General features: G+C 41.0%; 1 protein-coding gene across 1 annotated transcript; it reads left to right on the top strand.

Annotated features, from left to right (window-relative positions):
• The first annotated feature begins 18,177 nt into the window (after positions 1–18,177).
• LOC132710869 (uncharacterized) lies at positions 18,178–19,201 on the top strand. The gene has a single exon (XM_060688253.2). It carries the CDS (start codon positions 18,299–18,301, stop codon positions 19,133–19,135), a length of 837 nt encoding a protein of 278 aa, XP_060544236.2. The 5' UTR covers positions 18,178–18,298; the 3' UTR covers positions 19,136–19,201.
• Positions 19,202–25,442: the final 6,241 nt, after the last annotated feature.

Here is a 25,442-nt window from a genome sequence, read left to right as displayed (position 1 = left end):
CATTCTCACTTGCTATGCCGATGCGGACTGGGCTGGTGATGTCACTTGCAGAAAAAGCACATCTGGCTATATATTTTTCCTTAACGATTGTCCAGTTTACTGGTACACTGGTAAGCAAGATTTGGTAGCTACATCAACCACTGAGGCAGAATATGTTTGTCTGTCTAAAGCTTCAAATAATCTCGTATGGTTCAATGACTTACTGTCAAATATTTGGAAAAAACCTTCATTGCCATACATCATACACGAAGATAACAAAGCTGCCATTGAAATATCTAGATCTGATGCTATTGGACAAAGATCCAGACATATAGATATAAAATTCAAACATGTGAGGCAATTATCACAGGACGGATTCATTAAAGCTATTCATTGCGAAACATCAGAGCAAATAGCTGACATTTTAACAAAACCTTTGCCTTCTAAACAACACAAATACTTAACTTCCAAATTACAAGTTTTATATTGTTCTGAATCTGAGTGTAATTATTGTTATATGTCGAATCGGCATTTAGAGGGGGATTTGTCACAAGTAAATGCCTTATTCTCCATTATGTAAATAGTATATGTACAGAATACCAAGGGTTAATTTATTTTTCACTGCCTAATGTATATATATTTAACCACTCCCATATCTAGCTCCACCCCTTGTATATATAAGGAGCTGTATGCCTTTACCCTGCGCTTCTATCTGTGATTATTCAGTGAATATCGAATGCCTTCTGTAAATAAACAGAGCTTTACTTGAATATATAATTCTTAGTTCATTTATTGAGTCTGATCCTGAAAATATTGCAACAGTTTGATACTCAGTGTGCAAGCTAGACTGTGCTTGTTGGTGTCAGCTACCTTGTAACTCACTACATTATTCCTTATGGGAAAAAATTATTTGGTACTCATTGTTTTTGTACTCATCATGCCTCCCAGAACCAATTAAGGATGAGTACTGACTACTGAGGTACCACTATATATAAAAACATTTTTTTCTCCTCTGTGTATTTCACCACAGTCAGTAACCTGAGTATCTTCCTATTTCTGTGTAAAAAAATTGCCTAGCACCCATAACTAATTCTTTATTAAACTTGGCGTATCCAGCCTACAAAAGCCACCCTCTTCAAAGGTGAGTGGAAGGGGTGGGTTCTAAATTTTTTTACTACCGGTTCTGTGGGCGTGGCTTATTTTGTAGGTGTGGCTTGGAGGTCATGTGACTAGGTGGGCGTGGCTAGCTGGTCAGAGTCATTTCTGGAAGGTCCTCGCACTTACGATGAGTCCTCGCACTTACGACCCGACTCATTTGTTTGCTTTTAACAGCTGTAGGACGGCCCTTTGAAGCCCCGCGGCAAGAGTTTAAACAGTTTTTTTCCCTCTAGTCATCAGCTGGGACTCAGGAGGCAGCAATAGATTGGGGATGGGACCAAATAAAAGGTAAGAATAATGCGGGTGGGGGGTGGGGGGAGGGGGGGAGGAGAACCGGTTCGGTGACGTCATATCGTCACCGCTACCGGCTTGGCCGAACCGGACCGAACCGGGAGGAACCCACCACTGGTGAGTGGTAATTAATTACTTCTCTCCCAATCTATTAGAGAGTCAGAAAAGTACAGAGAAGCTGACCCAAAATGCACGATTGTTTTAGATGCTAAAGCTAAATAAAGAGCAGAGCACGGGCATGAGGAATCATTGTAGAAAGAGGAGATTTCACAAGGGACCATCAGTTGATCGATCCAGGTTCCTAAATACAGCAAGTCTCTTGCATTAAACCCCAGTGTAAATCTTAATCCTTAAATTATTGAAAAGGAATCCAATTGTCAGTACATAAGAGGCTGGAAGATCAGCTGGGCAATTGCAGTATGTGAGAGAGTGAAACATCTGCAAATGGCATTGATATTGGAATTGATATTATGGGCCATGAGTGATTAAAGCTTGTTAGACACATATCACTGGGGCGAGCAGAAGCAGAAAATGTGAGGTGATAGAAATTGCTCAACAATTTCATATTTGCACCCGTGGAAGCAGTTAGGAATGCTTCTTTGCCTGAAATTTATCTTGCAACTAAGACATAAAAATAACACAACAGCCATGTGTATCACACCCCCTCCCTTAAGATAATGGATTATTTCACTTGAATGGAATCGAGGTATCCTCCTCTGGCAAAGTAAAAACAATACAATCCATTGTGTATCACATTTCTAAGCAATCCTCTGGAGTTACTTTTCTGCTCTGGGGAATTGAAACCTGACCCAGGGCTGCCCATAGTGTCACTGTGGACTTAATTCTGCTTTGAAACAACGTGTTCATTAGAACGGCGCAAGATGACATCGATTCCGATTTATTGTGAAATCATTCCTTGAATCAGATTTCTCCCAACTTTGTTGCTTTGAAGAACTTTGGAAGTTGCAGTCACAATACATCTGGAAGAGGGGCAGGCTAATTTAATCGAGCACAACACCCTTAATTTTATATGCAACAGGGAACTGTTGTTTGTTTAAAAAGTGAATGCAAAAAGGTCACTTTTGCTGTGTAAGGGGAGGCGGGAGATGACAGGTCTGTCCGTGTTCACTTTATGCTCACATCCTGGAAAACCCTCAGAAGATTTGCAGCCTATTCTAATGTTGCATTCATTGGGATCGCGCACCTCAGATCATGTAAATATTTGTCAAACACAGAAGAGAATCTTATCAAGGGGTCTCTAACAGCCAGGCTTCTGTGTTTTATCTCTTGTCTTGCCAGCCCTCTGTACTTTCAACCAACCACTCAAGCCAAGGACTTTTTCTGGGTAACCTGAATTTAGTTATCTGAAGTAGCTAAGAAAGGAGACAGCACCAGCTATTCCTCTTAGACTGGTCTTGCATCAAGCTAAGCAATTTTTCTCCACCCATCCCCGCCATCTCCAATAGTTACAGATCTATAGATTAACAGAGTTGGAAGGGACTTTGTAGGTCATCTAGTCCAACCCCACCCCCAAGCAGGAGACCCTACAGCATTTCTGACAGATGGCAGTCCAATCTCTTCTTCAAAGCCTCCAGTGATGAAGCTGCCACAACTTCCAAAGGCAACTTCCTTTCCACTGGTTGATTGTTCTCACTGTCAGAAAATTTCTCCTTTTTTCCAGGTTGAATCTCTCCTTGATCAGTTTTCATCCATTATTCCTTGTCTGGCCTTCAGGTGCCTTGGAAAATAGCTTGACCCAGGGGTGAAATGCTACCGGTTTGGGCCGGTTCGCCCGAACTGGTAGTAAAAAATGCTACTGGTTCGCTGAACCAGTAATAAAAAAATGTAAAAAAAAAATTCCGACAATCAGCTGAGCGACGCGCGATCATCGGAACTTTTTTTAAAAAACTTTTTTAGCATTTTTTTACTACCGGTTCTCCAAAACCAGTAGTTAAAAATACTTTAAAAAGTAAAAAAAAAAAAAAATGGTTCCAATGATTTCGCATCGCTCAGCTGATCGTCGGAACTTTTTTTTTTTTTTACTTTTTAAGCATTTTTTTACTACTGGCTCGGACAAATAGGTAATAAAAAATGCTTTTAAAAAGTAAAAAAAAAAAAGGCTCTGACGATCACAGCTGTGCCGGGCGATCGCCAGAGCCTTTTTTTTTTTACTTTTTTAAAGCATTTTTACTACTTATTTGCCTGAGCCGGTAGTAAAAAATGTTTTTTAAAAGTTTTTAAAAAGGTTCCCAAGCGCGCCACAGCTAATCATTCCCCCCCATCCCACGTGCGCTGTTCTACTTACCTTCCCAAACCTTCCTTTGGTGTGCACTGTGCATGCGCGCACACAGTGTGCGTTCAGCGCATGCATGGCTAGTGAACCGGTAGTAAACTGGTTCAGATTTTACCGCTGGCTTGACCCCCTCCTCTCTGTGGCAGCCCCTCAAATATTGGAACACTGATATGGCTGTGTTAGGTAGTTAGCTAGGCTGTGTTTTTCAGAAGGTAGTGAAGATGGCCCTAGAGTCAGATTTGATTTGCTAATTTACTAGTGTTGTGTTTTAATTGTTGTCATTTATTTATTTTGATCTGTTTATGTTGCAGTGGTTTGCTCGGTTTTATTTTGTTGTAAGTTGCCATGAGCCAGTTACGATTTGGCAGCGTGTGAGTCCTACCCTGAATTCTGAGGACTCCTCGTCTTCAGGAGTACTTCACTGCAAGCAAGGCAGGAACAGGATCTCTCCTCCGACTTGATATTTCAAGTTGGGAAGGAACTTTTCTCTGCAGTAGCACTAAAGGACGAGCCATTGGTTACTGATGTCCCTCTCAGAGAAGGTAAGCCTTTGTGTTCTGCTATACAGGTAGTCCTGGACTTATAACCATTCATTTAGTGACCTATTGTGACCTAGGCTTACTGAGTCATTACAAGATGCAATTAGTTCCAAATAAACCTATTTTATTGTAACAGTTGAGAATTACATTCATTCCCAGCTGAGTCCCAATTAGTTGCGATAAAGTCCTTCGGAAGAAGACCTTCGGGATAATCACCAACCTTTATCTTCTTTGACACCCTGCCAAAGGCCTTACTTGGCAAAGCCCCACGGAGTTCAGAAACAAACAAGAGACGCCGACTGGAAACAGAGTTAGCAACGTTGCTTTCCTGCAAACAAGATACACCGTCTGGAGAGTAAACGGCAAGAGATAGAATTTCTTTATCACCATCATTATTTATAAATTTCCCATTATACTTCTAAATTAATATGCAGAAATCATATACAAATGTGAGTTCTTTTTTCATCTTTATCTCATGGGTGTCAAACTCGCAGCGTCACATTGTTGCAGTGGTGGGATTCAAAAATTTTTACAACCGGTTCTGTGGGTGTGGCTTGGTGGGCGTGGCAGGGGAAGCATACTGTAAAATCTCCATTCCCTCCCCACTCCAAGGGAAGTTATTGCAAAATCCCCATTTCCTCCCAATCAACTGGGACTCAGGAGGCAGAGAATAGATGGGGGCGGAGCCAGTCACAGGTGGTATTTACTGGTTCTCCAAACTACTCAAAATTTCTGCTACCAGTTCTCCAGAACTGGTCAGAACCTGCTGAATACCACCTCTGCACTGTTGTCACATGACGTATCGCATTTTTTTTTCTGGGGTGGGTGTGGCCTGTGCATGACGCATCCGGCCCATGGGCTGCCAGTTTGACACCCCTGATTTATCATATTTATATGGCTGTCTAGCTCATAAAACATGATTCTGGGCAGTGTAGTATAAAAAAACCCCCATAAAGTCACAATATTTTAAAAATCCAGAATTAATATTATTATTAGAAGTCTTGGCAAAAGCACAAGCTCTTTTCGGTCATGCGCTCCTGCATTTTTGATTAGGCATCTTTCTACTTCCGTAGCACTAGTGCCGAATACCGATGCTCATTCTCAGTAAAATGTGCAATTGAACAGGGACTAACAGAGGTTCACGGAATTACAAGCAGCCTTCTTAAAGATTTTTAAGGCAACTCTGCCACATTGCTGATACTTAAATCATCTGGATGTTTGTTTACCAACCTTATAGTCAAAGCAAAAAAAAAAATAATGTGGGGAAATTAAGTCAAGGCTTTGAAGTCCCATAACATGTGGCCTCATTTCTGGCCTCATTCTCTGCCTGCTTTTTCCCCTGCAGTTATCCATCAGGGCAACCAGTTTAATAATATTGGCCTGGCCAGTTTTGTACTGACCCACAGAAATGTTTCCAGCTTGATGGAAAACAGAAGCTAAATTGCAGGCCACAAACACAACTGAGCATTCACATCAGTGATGTTAGTTTATTTGTTTATAGCTCCACTCTCCTCCCCGAATATGCAGGAAACCCATAGAAAATAATGTCCTTTAAATGGTTTGGGGATCATGAAGGATTTTGTATTTTGTCTCAGCCGTTTTTGAAGAATCAGGGAAGGCAGGCTGAAAATATACTGCTGACAAATCAAGGAAGAAGAAAAGGGGAGTTACGCGTTTTTTACCCTTTTACTTCATACAAATCATCTGAAATTCATACCAGCCCTTCTTACTTTATTTACAAATCCTGATGAATCTACAACATGATGGAAATAGGAGAGCACAGCCAATACCACCCCCACCACCCCCAACTCCGTTGCTGGCAAGTCACTGATCTGTGATTGCCTCTCTTTGCAATGGGCAATCCATCTTCTTTATAGGGACTATCTGCAGCTGGCCCCATCTGTGACATCAAAAATACAATTATTATAGCCAGAGTCCTTCTTCCCTTTCTGAATTTCACCACAGCTTTTACTCCTCTCTGTTAAATTACTCAACCTTCCCCATCCCCCCACCCTACATACATATGGGACCATGTTGCAGGGGGTGGGGGGTAGGGGTAGACTCTCTCTCTTCCTCTTGTGTGGTATAATCGTGGCTTTAGAATTAGCAAGTGAAATGCTGCTCTTATACGGAGGGAAATTGAAATTGATCATTTGATTTCATTGGTGAGGCAGGGGGAATTCAATCAGTAAAGGGCATGAAATCAGGGAAGGGAAGGGAAGGGAAGGGAAGGGAAGGGAAGGGAAGGGAAGGGAGGGAGGAAGGAAGGAAGGAAGGAAGGAAGGAAGGAAGGAAGGAAGGAAGGAAGGAAGGAAGGAAGGAAGGAAGGAAGGAAGGAAGGAAGGGCTGAGCTAATTGTTTTATTATGAATATTACTGTACTCTCCTTCAGTTAAGTCCACTGAGTAAGAAAACAGGCATTTCTGAGGGCTTTGTGCCTGGGAAAGGGGAAAAAAAATAAGTAATGTAATCCATTTGCTGTATCAAAGTGCTCTAAGTGTAGTTAAGCCTATGTCAGGCTTAACTGCATCAGCCACCCCTTTTTATTAAGAAAAAAATTGTTTCTGTGAGAAACATCTAATTTTAAAAAATGGACCATACAGCGTCTCCTTCCTCCCCTGGCATTTCTAGAAGGTCAGTTCTCAAGATGGGAGAATGCTTTTTAACCCTGAATGTGCAGGAGCACAAAATGCAAAGGGGATGGCTCCCCGGCTTCCTTGTTTCCCAAAGTTAGCTCCCAGAAAGTAATCTGTTAAACCTGTTTAAGACTCTATTCCTTTGCTGCCATCTACTAATCTGGATTCTGCAGCCCGGATATTGGTTGTTTCATTTACTAAGCACCTGTGCTTGAGTGATCATTCGTCCCACACAGGCAAACAATGTTGAAGGTTTTTTAAGCCCTCCCTATCCACCCAAAGATGTAAATCGGAGGTCTTCAAACTTGGCAGCTTTAAGACTTGTGGACTTCAACTCCCAGAATTCTCCAGCCAGCAGGGACCCCTGCGGTAACTGATGGCAAGATTCAATTTGGTGGGTTTCAGCTTTCCTTAAGTGTTGTGCAAGCCACTGTTAAGTAATGGTAGATGGTAGATCTGAGGAGCCTATGGGATGGAGAAAGTCTCTTTAGATGACAATGGACATTGCTTTACTTTCCAATGGACATTGCTTTATTTCCCAATGTCTACATTTTCATAGGTTTTGAATGCTTAGAAGTGAAGGGTCTAAAGACCCAGCTGATAAAAATGTTCTTTTAAGAAAAGATCACTGAAAATTTGCTGTTTTACCCGCTTTTGTTGGTTTATGTTATTATTGTTTAAGTGCAGATGCAGATAGAGGAGCTAGACTAGAAGATCTCCAAGATCCCTTCCAATTCTATTCTGTTCTGTTCTGTTCTGTTCTGTTCTGTTCTGTTCTGTTCCGTTCCGTTCCGTTCTGTTCCGTTCCGTTCCGTTCCGTTCCATTCCATTCCATTCTATTCTGTCCTTTTGGATATAATTCAAAGGGCTGGGTTTGGCCATTGAAGTCCAACATTGCAACCAATTTATTTCAGAAAAGGGATTCTCCCTTCCCTATGAGCCCACACTGAGTTTTAAGATCCTTTGAAAGGGCCTTTCTTTCTGACCCCTGAAATGGAAGGCATATCTACTGAGAGTGTAACAAGGAACCATTTTTCTGGTCATGATTTAGTTCTACTACCGTATTTTATCATGGCTTTTAACTGACTTGTTTCTTGTGGTAGGTTTTAGCTGTTGGGACTTCTTGCTTTCTTTTGACTGAAGAGGTTTGAATGGAGATATTTGCAAATATGTTATATATAGGTTATAATTATATATAGATTATAATTATATATAAAAATATAGAGGTTATAATTATATAAAACTATAACTGATAATTATTAGTTATAATGATTATATATAATTATTAGCTCCCTTGAGCTCTGTTTTAGCAGACACACAGGATATAAAATCATCATAGGTGTCTGTGTTAAACTACAGTTACACCAAAAATTAAGAAACATGATATGTTTTATACAAGTAAACTCTGTTTTATAGAGGTAATCCTTGACTTACATCCACAATTGAGCCCGAAATTTCTGTTGTTAAGTGAGACATTTGTTAAGTGAGTTTTGTTCCATTTTACAACCTTTCTTGTCACAGTTGTTAAGTGAATCACTATAGCTGATAAGTTAGTAACCCAGTTGTTAAATGAATCTGGTTTCCCCATTGACTTTGCTTGGCAAAAGGTTGCAAAAGGTGATCACACGACCCCAGGACACAGCAATGGTCATAAGTATGAACCAGTTGCCAAGCATCTGAATTTTGATCACATGAGCATGGAGATGCTACAAAGGTTGTAAGTGTGAAAAATGGTCATAAGTCCCTTTATTCAGTTCCGTTGTAACTTTAAACGGTCACTAAATGAACTGTTGTAAGTCGAGGACTACTTGTACTTATCTTGTGACATTGCCATTAAAGTATGAAAAGGGGGAAGTTAGCATCATGATGTTGGGACCCACATTTTGTCACTGGGCCCCTTTACTCTCCTTATGAAGACCTGTGATAATGATTGTTATTAAAAATAGTGGGATAAATAGTGGGATAAACTAGTATAAGAGACTTGCAGTTTTGCATTGGGCAAGAAAAGCTCTAGAAATCTCAGGAGCTAGTCATCTCTAGATCATACATAGAACTATGTTAAGTGTCCTTACGCTTGTTTCTACTCATCTGGTAAGAAGAGCAAAGTTGGCTTAATATAGCAGTGCCCCGGAGGGACCTTGGAGAATGCTGGACCATTCTGTACTTCTTTCCCCCTACAGTCCTGATTGACTTTACCATAAAGCCATGAGTTTCAGAAGGATTTATGTCAGACTGGAATATGATCTTCTCCCTGAAATGCCTTATGATTCAGTGTTTGATTTTGTTGTTTCCACGGTATAGGTATTTGATTAAATAAGCAAAAAAGAATGGAATGGAATGGAGTGGAGTGGAGTGGAGTGGAGTGGAGTGGAGTGGAGTGGAGTGGAATGGAATGGAATGGAATGGAATGGAATGGAATAGAATAGAATAGAATAGAATAGAATAGAATAGAATAGAATAGAATAGAATAGAATAGAATAGAATAGTTGTTAAGGACCTTGGAGGTCTTCTAGTCCAACCCCCTGCTCAGGCAGGAAATACCATTTCAGACAAATGGTTGTCCAATCTCTTCTTAGAAACTTCCAGTGTTGTAGCATTCACAACTTCTGGAGGCAAGTTGTTCCACTGGTTAATTGTTCTAACTGTCAGGAAATTTCTTCTTAGTTCTAGGTTGCTTCTCTCCTTGATGAGTTTCCACCCATTGCTTCTTGTCCTACCCTCAGGCGCCTTGGAGAATAGCTTGACTCCCTCTTCTTTGTGGCAGCCCCTGAGATATTGGAACACTGCTCCCATGTCACCCCTAGTCCTTCTTTTCATTACACTAGACATACCCAGTTACTGCAACCGTTCTTCATATGTTTTAGCCTCCAGTCCCCTAATCATTTTTGTTGCTCTTCTCTGGTAAAAATTTATCTTGGGGTGCATTGGTCAATCACAGTTTATAAAAGTGTGGGGACAGGAAAAGAGAAAGAGGCCTAAATCAGCAAGATACTACCTTGTGAGACTGCACAAAAGGCATTATTGTTCTTGCCTACCCAAAATGCTCCAACAATGCAGCTTCTCAGCTCTGTGGCCCTTTGTTGCAGGAAGGTGATCGCCAAAGTGTGACAGATGTTGTTTTAAATCCTTCTCACAGGCTGACTTGAAGGATCTTTGTTTCTTTCCTGAGTCTCATGTCAAGAGGTTTTGTGTGGATAGGCTTACAAGAGCTCTTTAAAACTGTAGTGAGGGAATCATTTCCCACAGTCAAATATAGAGTAGTTTGTAAGAACAGGAAGCAAAAAAGAAAAGTGAATGGTTTTTATTTTTCAAAGATAAGGGGAGATGTTATTGGAACCCAGAATGGACTATAGACAACCAATTTTGAGTTTTGCCATTCATCTATATCATTTTTACAAGGAGGGAATACTTTTTAAAAAAGATAACTAGAGTAGTAGATAAGACCTATGGAGGCGTGAGGTGAAATCATGCCACGAAGGTGAGCCTTGGGCAGTGGTGAAATCTAATTTTTTTTACTACCAGTTCTGTGGGTGTGGCTTAATGGGCGTGGTGTGGCTTGGTGGGCACGGCTTGGTGGGCATGGCAGGGGAAAGATACTGCAAAATCGCCATTCCCTCCCAACTCCTGGGGGAAGGATATTGCAAACTCTCCATTCCCATCCCACTCTGGGGCCAGCCAGAGGTGGTATTTGCCGGTTCTCTGAACTGCTCAAAATTTCCGCTACCGGTTCTCCAGAACCTGTCATAACCTGCTGGATTTCACCCCTGGCCAGCTTCCCTTTTTGGGGCTGATCAACATCTGATTGATTACAATGAAGTTGCCAGGAAATCTTGGTGATCTCCTTGAAGAGTTCCTGGCTGGCACTCAAAAAACCCTCTCTTTTTCCTCAGTGAAACAAGAAAATTTGATGTTCTTCTCCAAGAGACCTGGGAATGTAGATCCCTGGGATTTAATGGTTATGTGACCTTTTCATTTTGGGGTACTCCAAGGTGCAAAAGATGGGATCTTTTCAGGTAGATTTGACATATTAATTTTGAGGGAAAAATACTTATAAGCAAGTTACATGTTTTTATTACTCAGTAACCATCTCCATTGCCTATTGTCCCAGCTTTTGACTTCTCCATCCTGAAGATTCTGGAATAAATTTAAGGGCCTGGCAATTATTCCAAATTACAGTTAAATCTGATCTCTTTAATACAAATGGATGCCTAGAGCAGAGGTCTCCAAACTTAGCAACTTTAAGACTTGTGGACTTCCCAGAATTCCTCAGCCAGCCATGAAAGACACCTCCATGGAGAGCTTTCCTATTAAAGTCATCACAGGTTATTTTCTAGTGTTTCCAAAATTATTAATTTTCTTTTCAATCAACGGCCATCTTGACAGTGAGCCTTTCCCCTTTAATCTATTTTTAGAAAATACATGCTTTGGCCAACTTTCTGGAAAAAGAGAGCAGAACAAAGTAGTCTAATAGTTAGAGGAAGCCTTCTCCCACTTTTAAAATTCAGACCCTGCCTCACAATTCCATCATTTCATTTGCAAGGGTTGCTCAGCAAGGACAAATTGATAAATACTTGGCTCATAACACAATGGATTTATCTGTAGTTTAACTGAAAAGAAGAAAGTATGGATAACTGATGTGACAAATACTAGGGGATAGTAGAAAAGAAGACAAAGAATTGGAGAAGATCACAAGTATTAAGGTCTGAAAATTGAAGTCACAAGATTACGGCATAAACCCACTGTGGTGATCCCGGTGGTTATTGGTACATTGGATGCCATACCTAAAAGTCTTGGCTGCACTTAGAAAATCTCCACATTGACAAAATTTCCATCTGTCAATTGCAAAAAGCCACACTGCTTGGATTTGCACATATACTACACAGATACGTTACAACATATTGGCTGCTGTGATTCCACATTGTTGTGTACATAATAATAACCCATTTTCTCTTTCTCTAATCACAGCAGAGTTATTCGATGAAACTGTTAGCCCACAAATTCAATTAGACTTAAAGAAACTACGACTTCCCCAAATGCTCTGGGTTTAGATAAATTCATCCACCATACAAAATCTATCAAAAACTATTCACCGTGGCAGGGGAGGGGTAAGAATAGACCATATCTTGTTTTAAGAAATATGATGCCGCTCCTGGGGAAGAGATGACAGAGGAGAAGTCTTTCAAATATTGTGATCTGCCTGTGGGCTTCCAGGAAGCATTGTGGGGGCCACCGTAACAAGAGGAGCTGAAATTGAGGTCTTCTGATGCAATGGGGTCATTCTGATGTTGTTGCCAGGACCTTTTCTGTGTGTGCATGCATGTGTGCAAGGATATAAAACACTTCCAGATTTTATTAGCCTTGTGAACCACCTCGCCTTGCCTTTTGTCTCCTACAAGCATCAGCCGTCTAACCTTTAATCTCCCTCTGCCCTTGGACTACCTCACCCCTGTTCCTGTCTCTTGGGCCCTTGGCCTTTTCCCTCCCCACCATGATCTCTGACTAGGAAACGCCCCTTGAACAGCACCCCGTATTCTCCAGGGTCCTTTCCATCAGCAGCTACAAATCAGGCATAAAAAACACCTGTAGTGGGAGGACATCCAGCGTGGAAGGATGGGACAACCCGACTCTGGCTCTGCCCCACCAGTTTTCAGAAGAAAATGGGGGAATATTGATGGGGAGCAAGGTCCAGGGCGTGATCCGATCCTCCTGGGTCCATACTCAAGGGTGGTGGGCTGGACAATATAGGCCCAGAGATCAGCCCAGCAATCTTTCTGGCCTTGCTCCTATCCCTCCAAAAATTTATGTCTGCTACATTGTCTGCTACAAAGAGGCTACTGTATGGGTTGGAGAGCTCATTAAAAAGGCAAGGCAGTGCGACCACCGGCTCCCTCCCCCTCGTAAATCTGTTAGTCACGCTAAATGCTTGCAGCCCCTGTGTCCCTCCCAACTTCACATGCTTTGCACCCCTCCCAGCGCAGCTTGGCGTGGGGGGTTTTGATTCATAGCGCAGGGAGGCCACAGTAAACCACTTTTGTTATATTATTCATGAGCAGAAGCACAAGGTCCCAGCAGAGCTGCCTCTGTGCATATGTCCCTTTAGTTGGAATTTGGAGGACGAGTGGATTGGTCGGTCCCCTTCTTGATTATGTTGCTTTGGGGAGAGAGTAAAACTTGGCTGTTTAGATTATTTAGTCACTCAGTTTTAGTGCTGGGGGATCTTTGGCGCAAATAGAGAAATCACATTGTAAACTAACGTCTTCCAGAATTATAGGCTCACATTAGTTAAGCCAAAGTAAAATTAACTGGACGCTTGTTATAAATATTTATACAATGAGCTGTAGGTTTACGTTGATAAATTCTACCGAGGTAATATTTACTACTAACGTTAACAATGAACGCATATCCTTTTAAAGCCAAATAGAATAGTGTATGGTACAACTTACTGCTTATTGCAGGGGAAATCAGGGACCGCAAATGCAGGGCTTCGCTATAAGCCAGAAGAGCCAGGCCAAAAAATCTAGTCTTGCTTCTCCTAGAAATTCATTTTGAGAGCCTTAGCAAATGGAATTGCCTTTTGGTAATCCCGCAATCAGTGGGATTTACAATGTGAACACGTGGGAACTTATGGAGAGAAGGCATAGATGATAAAGCTGGATTTGGAGCAGTCACTGGATGTATGCTGAATATCACTGCATGTCTTGAACAGTCCCCAGTGCCCCTAACAGGATCTGCGTTGCCATCTTTTTTATCAAATGCAGAGCTACCCTGCAGCACGACCATCATTTTAATTTCCCACAGTGCTTCAGCATGACAGTACCACAGCAGCAGATCAAACCCTCTGAAAACCTGTAATCAAAATGAATATTAAATTCTATATTCTGTGTGGAATACCCAACAGTAGTTCCAAACAGTATTTAACGTTTCTTACAATGGTACCATTTCAATCTTGCAGCTTGACACGCTCCAATACCTTTGATTAAACAATGTCATTTATCAGGACCCCAGAAGCACACCACCTTTCTGTTGCAGTGCCTGCCCTCCAGAATGAGGTCCCCCCTCCCATCCCCCGATATCTGGATGATCTCCCGATATCTGTTGTTTAGAAGAATGGTGAAGATGTAGCTCTTCATTCAGGTCTTTGGCAAGGGAGTGTGAAACCCTTCATTTTGTTGTCCTTGCCATCTTTTATTTTTCTCTTTCCTTGGCTTTATTTTGATTTCTTTATTTGATTAGTGTGAGTTGCTCAAAGTTGTTGGGTGTCAGGCAGCATACAAGTTTATGGTTGGTCACACAGTCAGCCAGAGCTTTAGGTTGGATTTGGCATTTTTGTCCACCCATCGAGTCCTTCCCAAGGACCTGGGATAGGCAAATGTTGTTGTTGTTTGATGGTGTTTAAAGGTATTATCACAGGCTGTGAGTTATTCCAAGTAAAACTGCCTTTTGCAATTGACTGATGGTGATTTTGTTAATGATGGTGTTCAAGTGGAGCTCCAGATGTTTTGGGATTGCACCCAAGGGACCTATTACTAATGATACTATCTTTGCTTTCTTTTGCCACAGTTGGTCTTCTTTGTATTTTGTGATTTTTCTCCAGTTCTTTTTCTTCTATTCTGCTGTCTGCAGGTACTGCAACACTGGACTTTTTTTTCCCTTTCTTATCAATAATTATTAAAGCTTGGGATGTTGTGTGGCAGATGCTTGTCTGTTTGAATTCTAAAGTCCCAGACCACGTTAGCTTTTTCGTTTTCTATTACCTTGTCTATTTTGTGGTCCTGCCAGTTCCTGCTTATTATTATTATTTGTACCAATTTGTGCTCCATTGTTATTATCCTACCAATATGTCACTTGCAGTTAGAAACATTTTCAGAATTGCAACTGATGGATGCCTAATCCCCAGTGGAGTAACGTTTAATTGAAGTGACTGTTCTGCACAAATTTAAACTCTGCTTTTGAAATTTCCAAATTGGTTTGACAAATTCTCTGATGCAAAAGGTGAAGTTAAAAAAAATGTGTGATTTCCCCCCCTCCCCTAAAAAAAATCTCTGATAATTCCTCCCCTTCCTTTTCCTGTTATTAAACTGTGCCAAAAAGTCCCTGGATATTTCTGAAACAAGATTGGTTATTCCTCTGTAAAGAAGACAAGGAAGCTGTAGGATTCACACAACAGCTGCAGGAAGGTGAATGCAGGAGCCCATTCATCCTGCTGCACTTTGCCCATAACCCAGGCCTGACCTGGTGCTAAGAGGGATGAGGTTAGAGGAGACACCTCCTGGGATCTAAATCAATCCCCCAACTTCCCTTCCTGCCTGAATTATTGTGCCCTTTTTGTGATGGTGATGACTAAACATTGAAGGGCAGCTGACCTCAAATAAGACCACCAGATTCGCTGTTTCCACCACACCCTGATCAAAAGGTGAAAGATCAGGTCTTTAATTCCTGCGTTAAGTTTGTCCATGATTCTTTAAGTGCACCTTATTCTCTTCCCAATAATAGTTTCATCTTACATCTCCAATCTCCAGCAGAGGTGTGTGGTGTGAATGTGTTTGTAAAGTCGGGGAGAAGAGAGAGCTTTGAACTAGAATAGAGGTGCTTTAAAAATAATGCCTGTTTTCATTACTGCAGTAGTATAGAATTCTTATGACCATGAGTTTTCCATAAATTAAGAAGTTTGATTAAAATGGATGCTCTAGAGCTAGAGGAATGGCCGTAACTACAAATTCGTGAGCATCAGCTTCTAATGAGAAGCATAAGATTGCAAGGAAAATCTCCTTAAGATAGAAGAACACTTCTACTTGTGAATGACTATTGCTCCTGAATGGCCTTGCATTCCAATGAATGTATGTATACATTGAGTTCAATGTATGCCAGCTGTGCTGAAGGTGTAAAGCTTTGGGTATAAAACTCCCCATACAGGACACGATGTTGGAAACAAAATACATGCCTTGCATGTTTTGTGACCATCTTACCTTGAATCCTGCCTTGAATGGACCCTGGATTATCTTCCTGGTTTCTGGTTTCAGCATTTGTACTTCAGCATTTCTTGTATTTTCTGGATTGAATTGTATTTTTCTGGCTTGGCTAAATTTTATTGCAAAATAAAATTTTATCAAGTTATCAATCAAGTTATCAATCAAAGTTTGGAGGCCAAGATCGAACACAAGAAAAAGACTGCAATAAATATAATGAACGAGTTTTAAAAATTGCAAGCAAATCCTGAAACAATTAACAGTTAGCAATTAATAGCATCAGGGAGTAACCAGGAGGTTTCTAACCGTCCTGTTAAAATATGGCGACCCTCTTAGAGGATTCTGTAGAGTGGCCACCCAAAGTTTCTCTTCAAATTGTGTAATTTCTGCCTGATCTTCTGCCTGCTTCAGTAGTGGGTTTCAATTTCGGCCGCTACCGGTTTGCTTGTGGGTGTGCACGCACTTGTGTGTGTGCGCAACACTTCTGTGCATCTGCAGAAGTCCGGGCGGGTGGGCGGAGCCTCCTGCCGATCCAGGGCGAACCAATAGCAACCCACCACTGGCCTGCTTGCTTTGTTCTTCTGATTGCCTAGGAGAAGCTTCATCTAATGTTACTACACTTGCCTAGATTCTACAAAATTTAAGACAGCATATCTACTTTTTCTGAGAGGGACACTGTTCAATAGAAAGAAAGCTTCCTTACGAATATTTTCCTAGGAATAAATAAGGAAAGGAACTTATTTTGAAATAGATATGTGGACTTGTAGAATTTCAGATAATTAAAACCCATTTTCATACCATGTTAAATAAGGCAGTCAAAACAACAAAGAAACAGTCGTAAAGACCTAGCATGAGTTACGGTAGGACTGATGGACTATGTTCTCATAGAAAGCAGCAATCCCACCAAAGACACTAAAGGGCAGAGGATGAGAAGAGACATAAGAGGAAGCTGAAGGGAATAAAACAGCAGCCAGGCTTGACATGGCATTTAACACAGAGAAAACATAGTCCCATTCCAGTAGTCCCTTGTAGCATCTTTTACACCATCTTCTAGCACCATGGTGCCAATAATAATCCCTTTTAAACATCCAAAATGTAAGGAATTTGGATCCATACTGATTTAATTTTGGATTTTGGCTGGTCCGCACAGTTCATTTCATTTCAAAAAATGGATGAAATCCACATTTTAAAAGACATATTCTCTCCTTTAATTGTCAGTCACACATCCTCCACTATCCAGCTCTTTATTAGCATTTGAGTTGATCCAGTTAAATCATTTGCCCTCAGAATCCTTGTTCCTGGAAAATGCCCTTGAATAAATTTTTGCTTCCACAAGTCTTGTTCAGCAGTCTATATCTGGCATCATAGAGAACTATAAACCTTGCATTTCGTAAGAGTTATAACAGCAATCATTCCCATAGATGTCCGACTCATGAAATATTTTGAAATCACCAGGCAAATAGGTCTAAGTACAAGTGGAAAAATACACAGACCTGGGGGTAGGGATGCTAGTAATTTGCTGTGTGTGTGTGTGTGAAGAGAAGGTGAAAGGATCTTCATTAATTTATGTATTGCTTACTGCTCCCAGGCAGAACACTCAACTATTGAAAGAAAAAAAAAGAACACTAACTGACCAACATTCTCTATCATCGCTACTAGCTAGTTCAAATTGATGCAGCATTAACAATGATTGGTTAACATTGTTCCTTGCAAGATCCAAACTTGCAAACCAAAGACAATACTTGCTGAAATCATCTGAGTTCTGTAAATACTGAGGACAATTAGAAAGGTCAGAGATTGTTGCTTTCAAAATGTGATGTGAATAATTGGCAAATGGAAAGGCTCATGCCGTGAGCCTTTCCATTTCAACTTGGCCTATTTGTGTATTTCCCATTACCTAGTAGGTAGCTTTGCTGATGTACTCTGGGGCAGCCTTCCCAAATCTGAGTATTTCCAGATAGAGCAGGCTATAACCTCAAGAATTATTCTGGAAGGCGTGGGACTGAAATCTAGAACCAGGCAATATGCCAAAGTTTATAACTGATACATAATGCTTTTTGCAGATGCTATTTGAGAATAGTTTCCAGATATTCATTATAATCAGTATGTGTGTCAGCCTTGTTATGTGTACTTAGCAAAACGTACTGTTGCTTCTGATGTGATGCATTTAGATGCACACCATCCTTTTTTGTTCCTTAAAACCATGAAATGTCCACTTAGCAAAAAAAACCTCAGCATTTCCTCTGGGCAGGAGCTGTAAGCTCAGCTTATGAGGTTTCACTGACCTCATAGGGGCCCCCAGCTGGAAGAGGAGTGTCCAAGGATGACAAAGGGAGCCAGACAACATGACTAGTCCTGCAACCAGCCAGCCAGAGTACTAAATGTAGAATATCAGAGCTGATCTTAATCCAAGGTTATTAATCCCATCTCTCCCACCATGTTGGCACTAATGGGAGTCTTCCTCCTCTTACTGGCCACGTACACTTCCTACATTAAAATGGCAATAAGTGGTCCAGCAACCACCATTTTGGGTAGCATCTCGGAGCTCCTGAACACAGAAGAATGCCATGAGCTCTGTCTTCTACTTGCCATCACCCAGAAAGATGCAGAACTGGCGGAGGAGAAAGAACTCGTTCCTTCCAGCCAATGGCAAGACATCTCCAACATGGACCAATGCAAAGAAAGACTAGGCCACTGGCTGGAGATGCAAAAGGGCTTCATTGACTGGGACCGCCTGGCTCGAGCTCTCAGACAAATTGGGCGCCCTGATGTCTCCAGGGAGTTAAAGAAGAGCCTCAACAAGAACAGGAGTTTGGAACCAAAATGGAATACGGAGGAAAATCAAACAGGAGTGGCCCCAAAATCACTTTTAGTGATTGAAAACAGGACACCCATCCGTAGAAGCCGTCAGGGCCCCATTCAGAAGCCCAGGAAGGCTTTTCTGAAGGAGAAGGGTTGGAGCTTGAAGACTTTCTTTCAGAAGTGGCTCCCGTTTCCTTTACACCACTTCACTCTGCAGCAGTATATTGGCCCAGCTACGCGACTGCTGATTGCCAGTTTCCTGGCTGGACTGGTCCTGTGGCTCTTTTCTGTCTATTACATCATTTGCTGGAACTTGCGGCAATGCCTCTTTGCCAGTGGCGTTCATTACAATGGAACCCCAGCTCGGCAGAATATGAACCTGACTGTGATTTGGAATCATCAGTCTGGAGAAGATTCTTTGGAGGATCCGGATACCTCAGAGGATGAGGAGGTTGCCGAGGAAGAGCATTAACCAAGAGGCTTTCAGTGAAATCTGCAGGAAAGTTGATTTCATTAAATAAATTGCCATGTGAATCTTTTGTTTGTGCCCAACTCAGTTGTCAACCCTGGGATTTAACAATGTGATGCTTTCTAGACATTTGGGAATGACTACAGCCATCAGCTCCAACCACCACAATAGGATGATAGGCAATATAATTTAAAACATCTGAATGGCACCAGGTTTGAGAAATTACAGCTACAAAATCAGAGCATACACTGAGGCTGTTTTGTGATGCAACCGCAGATGTAAAGTCGAGGCAAGCGGAGTACAAGTTTTGACTGCAACACAGAGAGAGTAAGTTATGTAATAAGAAGTATTTAGTATCAAATTTGGTGGCAGTAGAAAGATATTGTTGTCACATTCTTTATGCTTGCAGCCTAGCTTTGCTTGCCTGCCTGTCCCTCCCTCCCTCCCTCCCTCCCTCCATCCATCCATAAATCTATCTATCTTATATAGCAGAAAAATAGACTGCAGAAAGTATGTAATTCTTCGCATATTTTTAATCATCTGCCTACCCCCCCTGCCTTATGTAATTCTTTGCATGTTTTAATCTACCTGTACAGGGTGCAGGACATGGTTGGCAATGGGGGCAGAAAATCTCATGCCAGAACAGCAACAGCAGTTCAACAGAGCAGTGGGGGGAGGCCCTATGGTAGCATTGGAGCAATTCAGTTAGCTATATATCTAAGTTAGTGGACAAGTGCACACATACACAGAGATACCATCATTTCATGAAGATTTTACTGTTGTCATTTATCAAAGAGTCACTTGTTGAGACGGGTAGCTTTGCAAAATTGATTACACATAAAAAAAAAGTTTAATCCAGAAAAAGCACCATCCATCTTGAATCACATTAATCCAGATGGGCCCGTACACCAGGGATACAAAGTAGTATCCATTTTTAAGGGTTAAATGGCACAATAAGGCAATAATCTCAGGTAAAGGGCAGGGAATGGAGACAGATGTTGAAAATGGCACCATGCCCACTAGAGGAAATCCACAGCTGAATCTGACATATGAACCTGGTTTACTGGGACATTTGTTTTGGTCTGCATTACTTTTCAGAGTTTTCAGGTTCAAGAGGCTTGAGTTCAACAAAGCAGAGATATGTCCCTTCCTCACATAGTGTTTTCCTCATCATAATCACTTTTCCTGAAGGCTGCTGGAAAGTCCACAGGGATATAGTATAAGGTGTGATCCCTTATACACAGCTCACAACAGATTCAGGGGCAATTCAACTAGAAAGCTAATATGTACTTCCTGCAAAGAACAATGCTATTTCTCCTACTACCTGTGACTTTGCTCCAGTCATTCAAAGGCCTCCTTAGAAACACCATGAACATCAGCAGCAATAAAATGAATATAAAAATAAAAAATATGGAGGCTACTGCATCACATGTCACGTGGCCTTAAAAGTCCAACAACTTTCTTCTTGGAGTGGCTGGTGAAATACCTTTCCACATGGCAGTATTCCCCATGGAGATCACAACAATGGCTGAAATCTAGCAGGGGTGCTTGATCACATGGGATCTTGTGCATTGTGTAGCATGAGGGAAGGACAGCTGGTAGTTGCCAGAAGGACAGACTCATTGGAGGAAAGCAAGACGTACTTCATTCCGCATTGTATAAATAAGCGAACGATGGAGGAAAAAAGACATATCAAATTCATAGGGGAATTGTGCAACAGTCTGTCATCCTCCTACACTTATTGTGCTGGTGGTTTTTATGTGAATCACATGCTTCGGAAGCAACTGCAGCCCTCGTGCATTTTCCAAGATGTGGCTGACTCTAAGAGATTTATAATCAATCAACTCCACCTTGTGGTGTGTTTGGAGAGACAGGAAGTGCACTGGATATCTAGAGAGAGAGAGAGAGAGAGACAGACAGACAGACAGACAGACAGACAGACAATTTTTGAGTGCCTTTGTATCTTTGGACATTATTTAATATCAATGGTTTTTTTTAAGCTATTCAAAACCTGTTTGGTGTAACACTAGCACTGTGGGTTTGTTTATTTATTTAATTTATATGCCACCTATCTCGCTATCCATCTACACCTCTATAACTGTCTGGTTTGGTTCTGCAACCCAACAAGACAGACACAGACTTCAGAGGATAATTAGAACTGCAGAAAAAACAATTGCTACCAACCTGCCTTCCATTGAGGACCTGTATACTGCATGAGTCAAAAAGAGGGCTGTGAAAATATTTACAGACCCCTCACATCCTGGACATAAACTGTTTCAACTCCTACCCTCAAAACGACGCTATAGAGCACTGCATACCAGAACATCTAGACACAAGGACAGTTTCTTCCTGAACGCCATCACTCTGCTAAACAAATAATTCCCTCAACACTGTCAAACTATTCACTAAGGCTGCATTACTATTAATCTTCTCATCGTTCCTATCGCCCATCTCCTCCCACTTATGACTGTATGACTGTAACTTTGTTGCTTGTATCCTTACAATTTATATTGACTAATATGATTTGATTGCTTATTTGTACTCTATGACTATCATTAACTGTCGTACCTTATGATTCTTGACGAATCTATCTTTTCTTTTATGTACTCCGAGAGCATATGCACCAAGACAAATTCCTTGTGTGTCCAATCATACTTGGCCAGTAAAGAATTCTATTCTATTCTATTCTATTCTATTCTATTCTATTCTATTCTATTCTATTCTATTCTATTCTATTCTATTCTATCCTATCCTATCCTATCCTATCCTATCCTATCCTATCCTATCCTATCCTATCCTATCCAAAGATATTTCTCCATTCTTATGGCATTTCACAAATGTATGGTTCTTCACCTGCAATACAAAAATCAATCCTAACAACTACTTTGCCATCATAATGGTGGTTTATCAACTTTAACAGTCTTTCTTGCCTTCATACAGTAAGTTTCAGTTAAATCCCAGGAGGTGATGAACCATGAAGAAACCCCTTTCAGACAGAGTGACGGAGAGACTAACAACAACGTGAAACAAAAGTGGCAGCACCCTTACTGATTAAAAGAAGCTCAGAAATACCTTCAAAAGAAATCCTAAAACACCTTGGAAAAAGGTTGGAAACATGATGAGATCTCATGTACAAGAAGAAAATCTTCTGGTTTTTCAACATGTACCCTTGGTGTATATAGGCATCCTTCTTAGATGCTCTTTATATGCTTTTTTATGCTCTTTTACAACAGCATGTTGGTTTGCAAGATAGCCTTTAGATTAGAGATCCTAATATAATAGTCGTAACATGCTTGGAAGGTTTTGGTTGTGCTTGTAGCAAATATCCCTCAACTAATGTTGTCCTTATCGTATGTGTGTCAGTGGTGGGCTTCAAATTTTGTTACTACTGGTTCCCCACCCCCCACCCCGAAGCACATCTGGTTTGTCTGTGTGCCTGCCGTCCATGCATGCGCCCAGCCTCAAAAATGTGCCTAAGTAGGACAGCATAGAGCCGGGGCTAAACTGGCTGAATACAACCTCTGATGTGTGTGTGTGTGTGTGTGTGTGTTTGTGTGTGCGTGCACACGCATACATATGTGCATTTGTGTGTGTGTGTATACACTGTATAGTGACGCGGTGGCTCAGTGGCTAAGACGTGAGCTTGTTGATCGAAAGGTTGGCAGTTCAGTGGTTCGAATCCCTAGTGCCGCGTAACAGAGTGAGCTCTCATTACTTGTGCCAATCTAGTAGTTTGAAAGCATGTAAAAATGCAAGTAGAAAAATAGGGACCACCTTTGGTGGGAAGATAAGAGCATTCCATGTGCCTTTGGCATTTAGTCATGCCGGCCACATGACCACGGAGATGTCTTCGGACAGCACTGGCTCTTCAGCTTTCAAACAGAGATGAACACCACCCCCTAGAGTCGGGAACGACTAGCACATATAAACAAGAGGAACCTTTACCTTTATATACACTGTATACATAGTGATATATAAACTATGTGACAGTTTTAACTGATCAAAGCCATAATTGGCAATGGAAATCAGTATCCATGGGTCCATCAGGCAATGGCTATGACACATGGAGGACTGTGATCTGGAATGTAAGATGAGTAAATTATAAATTAGCACATATAAATTACCATAGGAAATGAGTAAAAGAATAATAGATACATATGCCGCATGCCTTTGAAATGAAAAGAAAAGGAACAAAAAAGAAAGGGCAAGATGTAATACAATAGATCTGAAGGATCTGGTCTTGTGGCATGGAGTTTATAAACATGTGAAAATATTTTATTTATTTATTCACACACACACACACACCTCAAATAAGTGAAGGTATAAAATGTGTGTTGGCAAATTTGACTTTGGACCATGTGACTTTTATGGATGAATAGGGAAATAGGATCTGTAGGCTGCTTGTGGTTGCCTGTTAGCTCCAGTGAATGGCCATAGTAAAAGAAATTGAGAGGAATTGGGGGGGGGGAATTGAATATAGGTAGTCCTTGACTTATGACCACAATTAAGCTCAAAATTTATGTTGCTAAATGAGAAATTTGTTAAGTGTGTTTTTTAACAACTTTTTGATGACTTTTTACGACATTTTATGAGCTTTTTTTTGCCACTTTTGTGAAGTGAATCATTGAAGTTGTTAAATCAGTAACACCGTTGTTAAGTGAATCTGGCTTCCCCATTGACTTTGCTTCGTCAGAGGGTCACAAAAGGGGACCACATAATCCTGGGACACTGCGACCGTCATAGATATGAACCAGTTGTCAAGCATCCAAATGTAAATCACATGACCATGGGGATGCTGCAACGGTCATAAATGTAAAAACCGGTCACAAGTCACTTTTTTCAATGCCATTGTAACTTCAAACGGTCACTAAACGAACTGTTGTAAGTCGAGGACTACCTGTAATGTTCTCAATGAATGCATACAGGGGAAATAATTATTTTATTAGGTGACGTGAATAGATAGGTAGGAATGAGCCGAGGTGGCGCAGTGGTTAGAGTGCAGTACTTCAGCTACTTCAGCTGACTGCTAGTTCAGCAGATCAGCGGGTCAAATCTCACCGGCTCAAGGTTGACTCAGCCTTCCATCCTTCCGAGGTGGGTAAAATGAGGACCCAGATTGTTAGGGGGCAATAAGCTATTTAGTATACTGTCTTTGGTGTAAGCCGCCCAGAGTCCTCGGAGAGTGGGCGGCATAGAAATATGATTAATAAATAAATAAAATAAATAAATGACATGAGATGAGATGAGATGAGATGAGATGAGATGAGATGGTACAGAGAAAATTACTGGGCTATTTGGTGACTCCAGAATAAATAAGAATGAGGACTGGTGAGTATTTGCTTAAAAAAAAAACACTGCATAGTAGAAAAAGATCGGTTTAGTTCAAATTCATGGTTTAAATTATACACATGATAAAGTGCCAAATATACATCTATGACCATGATTCAATTCATTTTTAATGATGAAAGATCGAAAGATTTAGTGAAGGATATCAGGATGACTATGATAGTTCTGAATGGGGCAGGATTTTTTTTTTTTTCCAAATAGTGCCAAGACTTGCATTTGGGGAAGAAAAAGAAAGAAATGAAGAAAACAAGAAAGAACAACAATGCAGGATAAGAAGATGTATGAAAAAGCATTAGAAGATAGTTTTCCAACAGAATGAATGGGAAACAGCTATAAAAGGGGGGGAGGGAAGGATGCAGAAGCTGTTTGGCATAGAGTAAAAAGTATCCTACAAAGAGCCATAAAAGTGAATGGTAATTTGCTAACGGGAAGTATGAAAAAAGGGGATTGTGTAGGTAAGAAAAAAAAAATGTGTGTAAGGGAATCAGGAAATACCGACAAAATGCTGACATAAACATTTTATAAATAATTAAAAGCAAGATGAATGCTGTAAGAATGATTACTTAAGAAAGGTGCGTGGTAAAACAAGAAGATATAAACTCAAGAGCGAATGGGCGTTGAATGCATGTAGACTGGTGTAAAAGGATATATATATATATGGTATATGTATGCATGTTTTCAAGGACAAAAACTATGGTATAAATTCATTTTTTTTCAGAGCCAGCTTGGTCTTGTGATTAAAGGCACTGGGCTAGAAACTGGGGAGTCATGGATTCCAAGCCCCACCTTAGACACAAAGTCACCTGAGTGACCTTGGCCCAGTCCTTCTCTTTTAGGCCTAGGAAGCAGGCAAGAGCAAAACCTTGCCAAGAAAACGGCAGGAGTTATTCCAGGCAGTCGCCAAGAGCTAAAACTAAGTTGAAGGCTCAAAATAATAGTAACACACTAGTTTTAGTTAAGTTTC

The sequence above is a fragment of the Pantherophis guttatus genome, chromosome 2 (assembly GCF_059756535.1).
Source record: "Pantherophis guttatus breed Tessera chromosome 2, ASM5975653v1, whole genome shotgun sequence".
Lineage (NCBI taxonomy): Eukaryota > Metazoa > Chordata > Lepidosauria > Squamata > Colubridae > Pantherophis > Pantherophis guttatus.
Note: the sequence above shows the minus strand (reverse complement) of the source record. Positions and strands in the feature narration are given on the sequence as shown.

Excerpts from the sequence above, each read along its gene's own strand:
- LOC132710869 (XM_060688253.2), top strand. The coding sequence starts at position 18,299 with ATGTTGGCACTAATGGGAGTCTTCCTCCTCTTACTGGCCACGTACACT.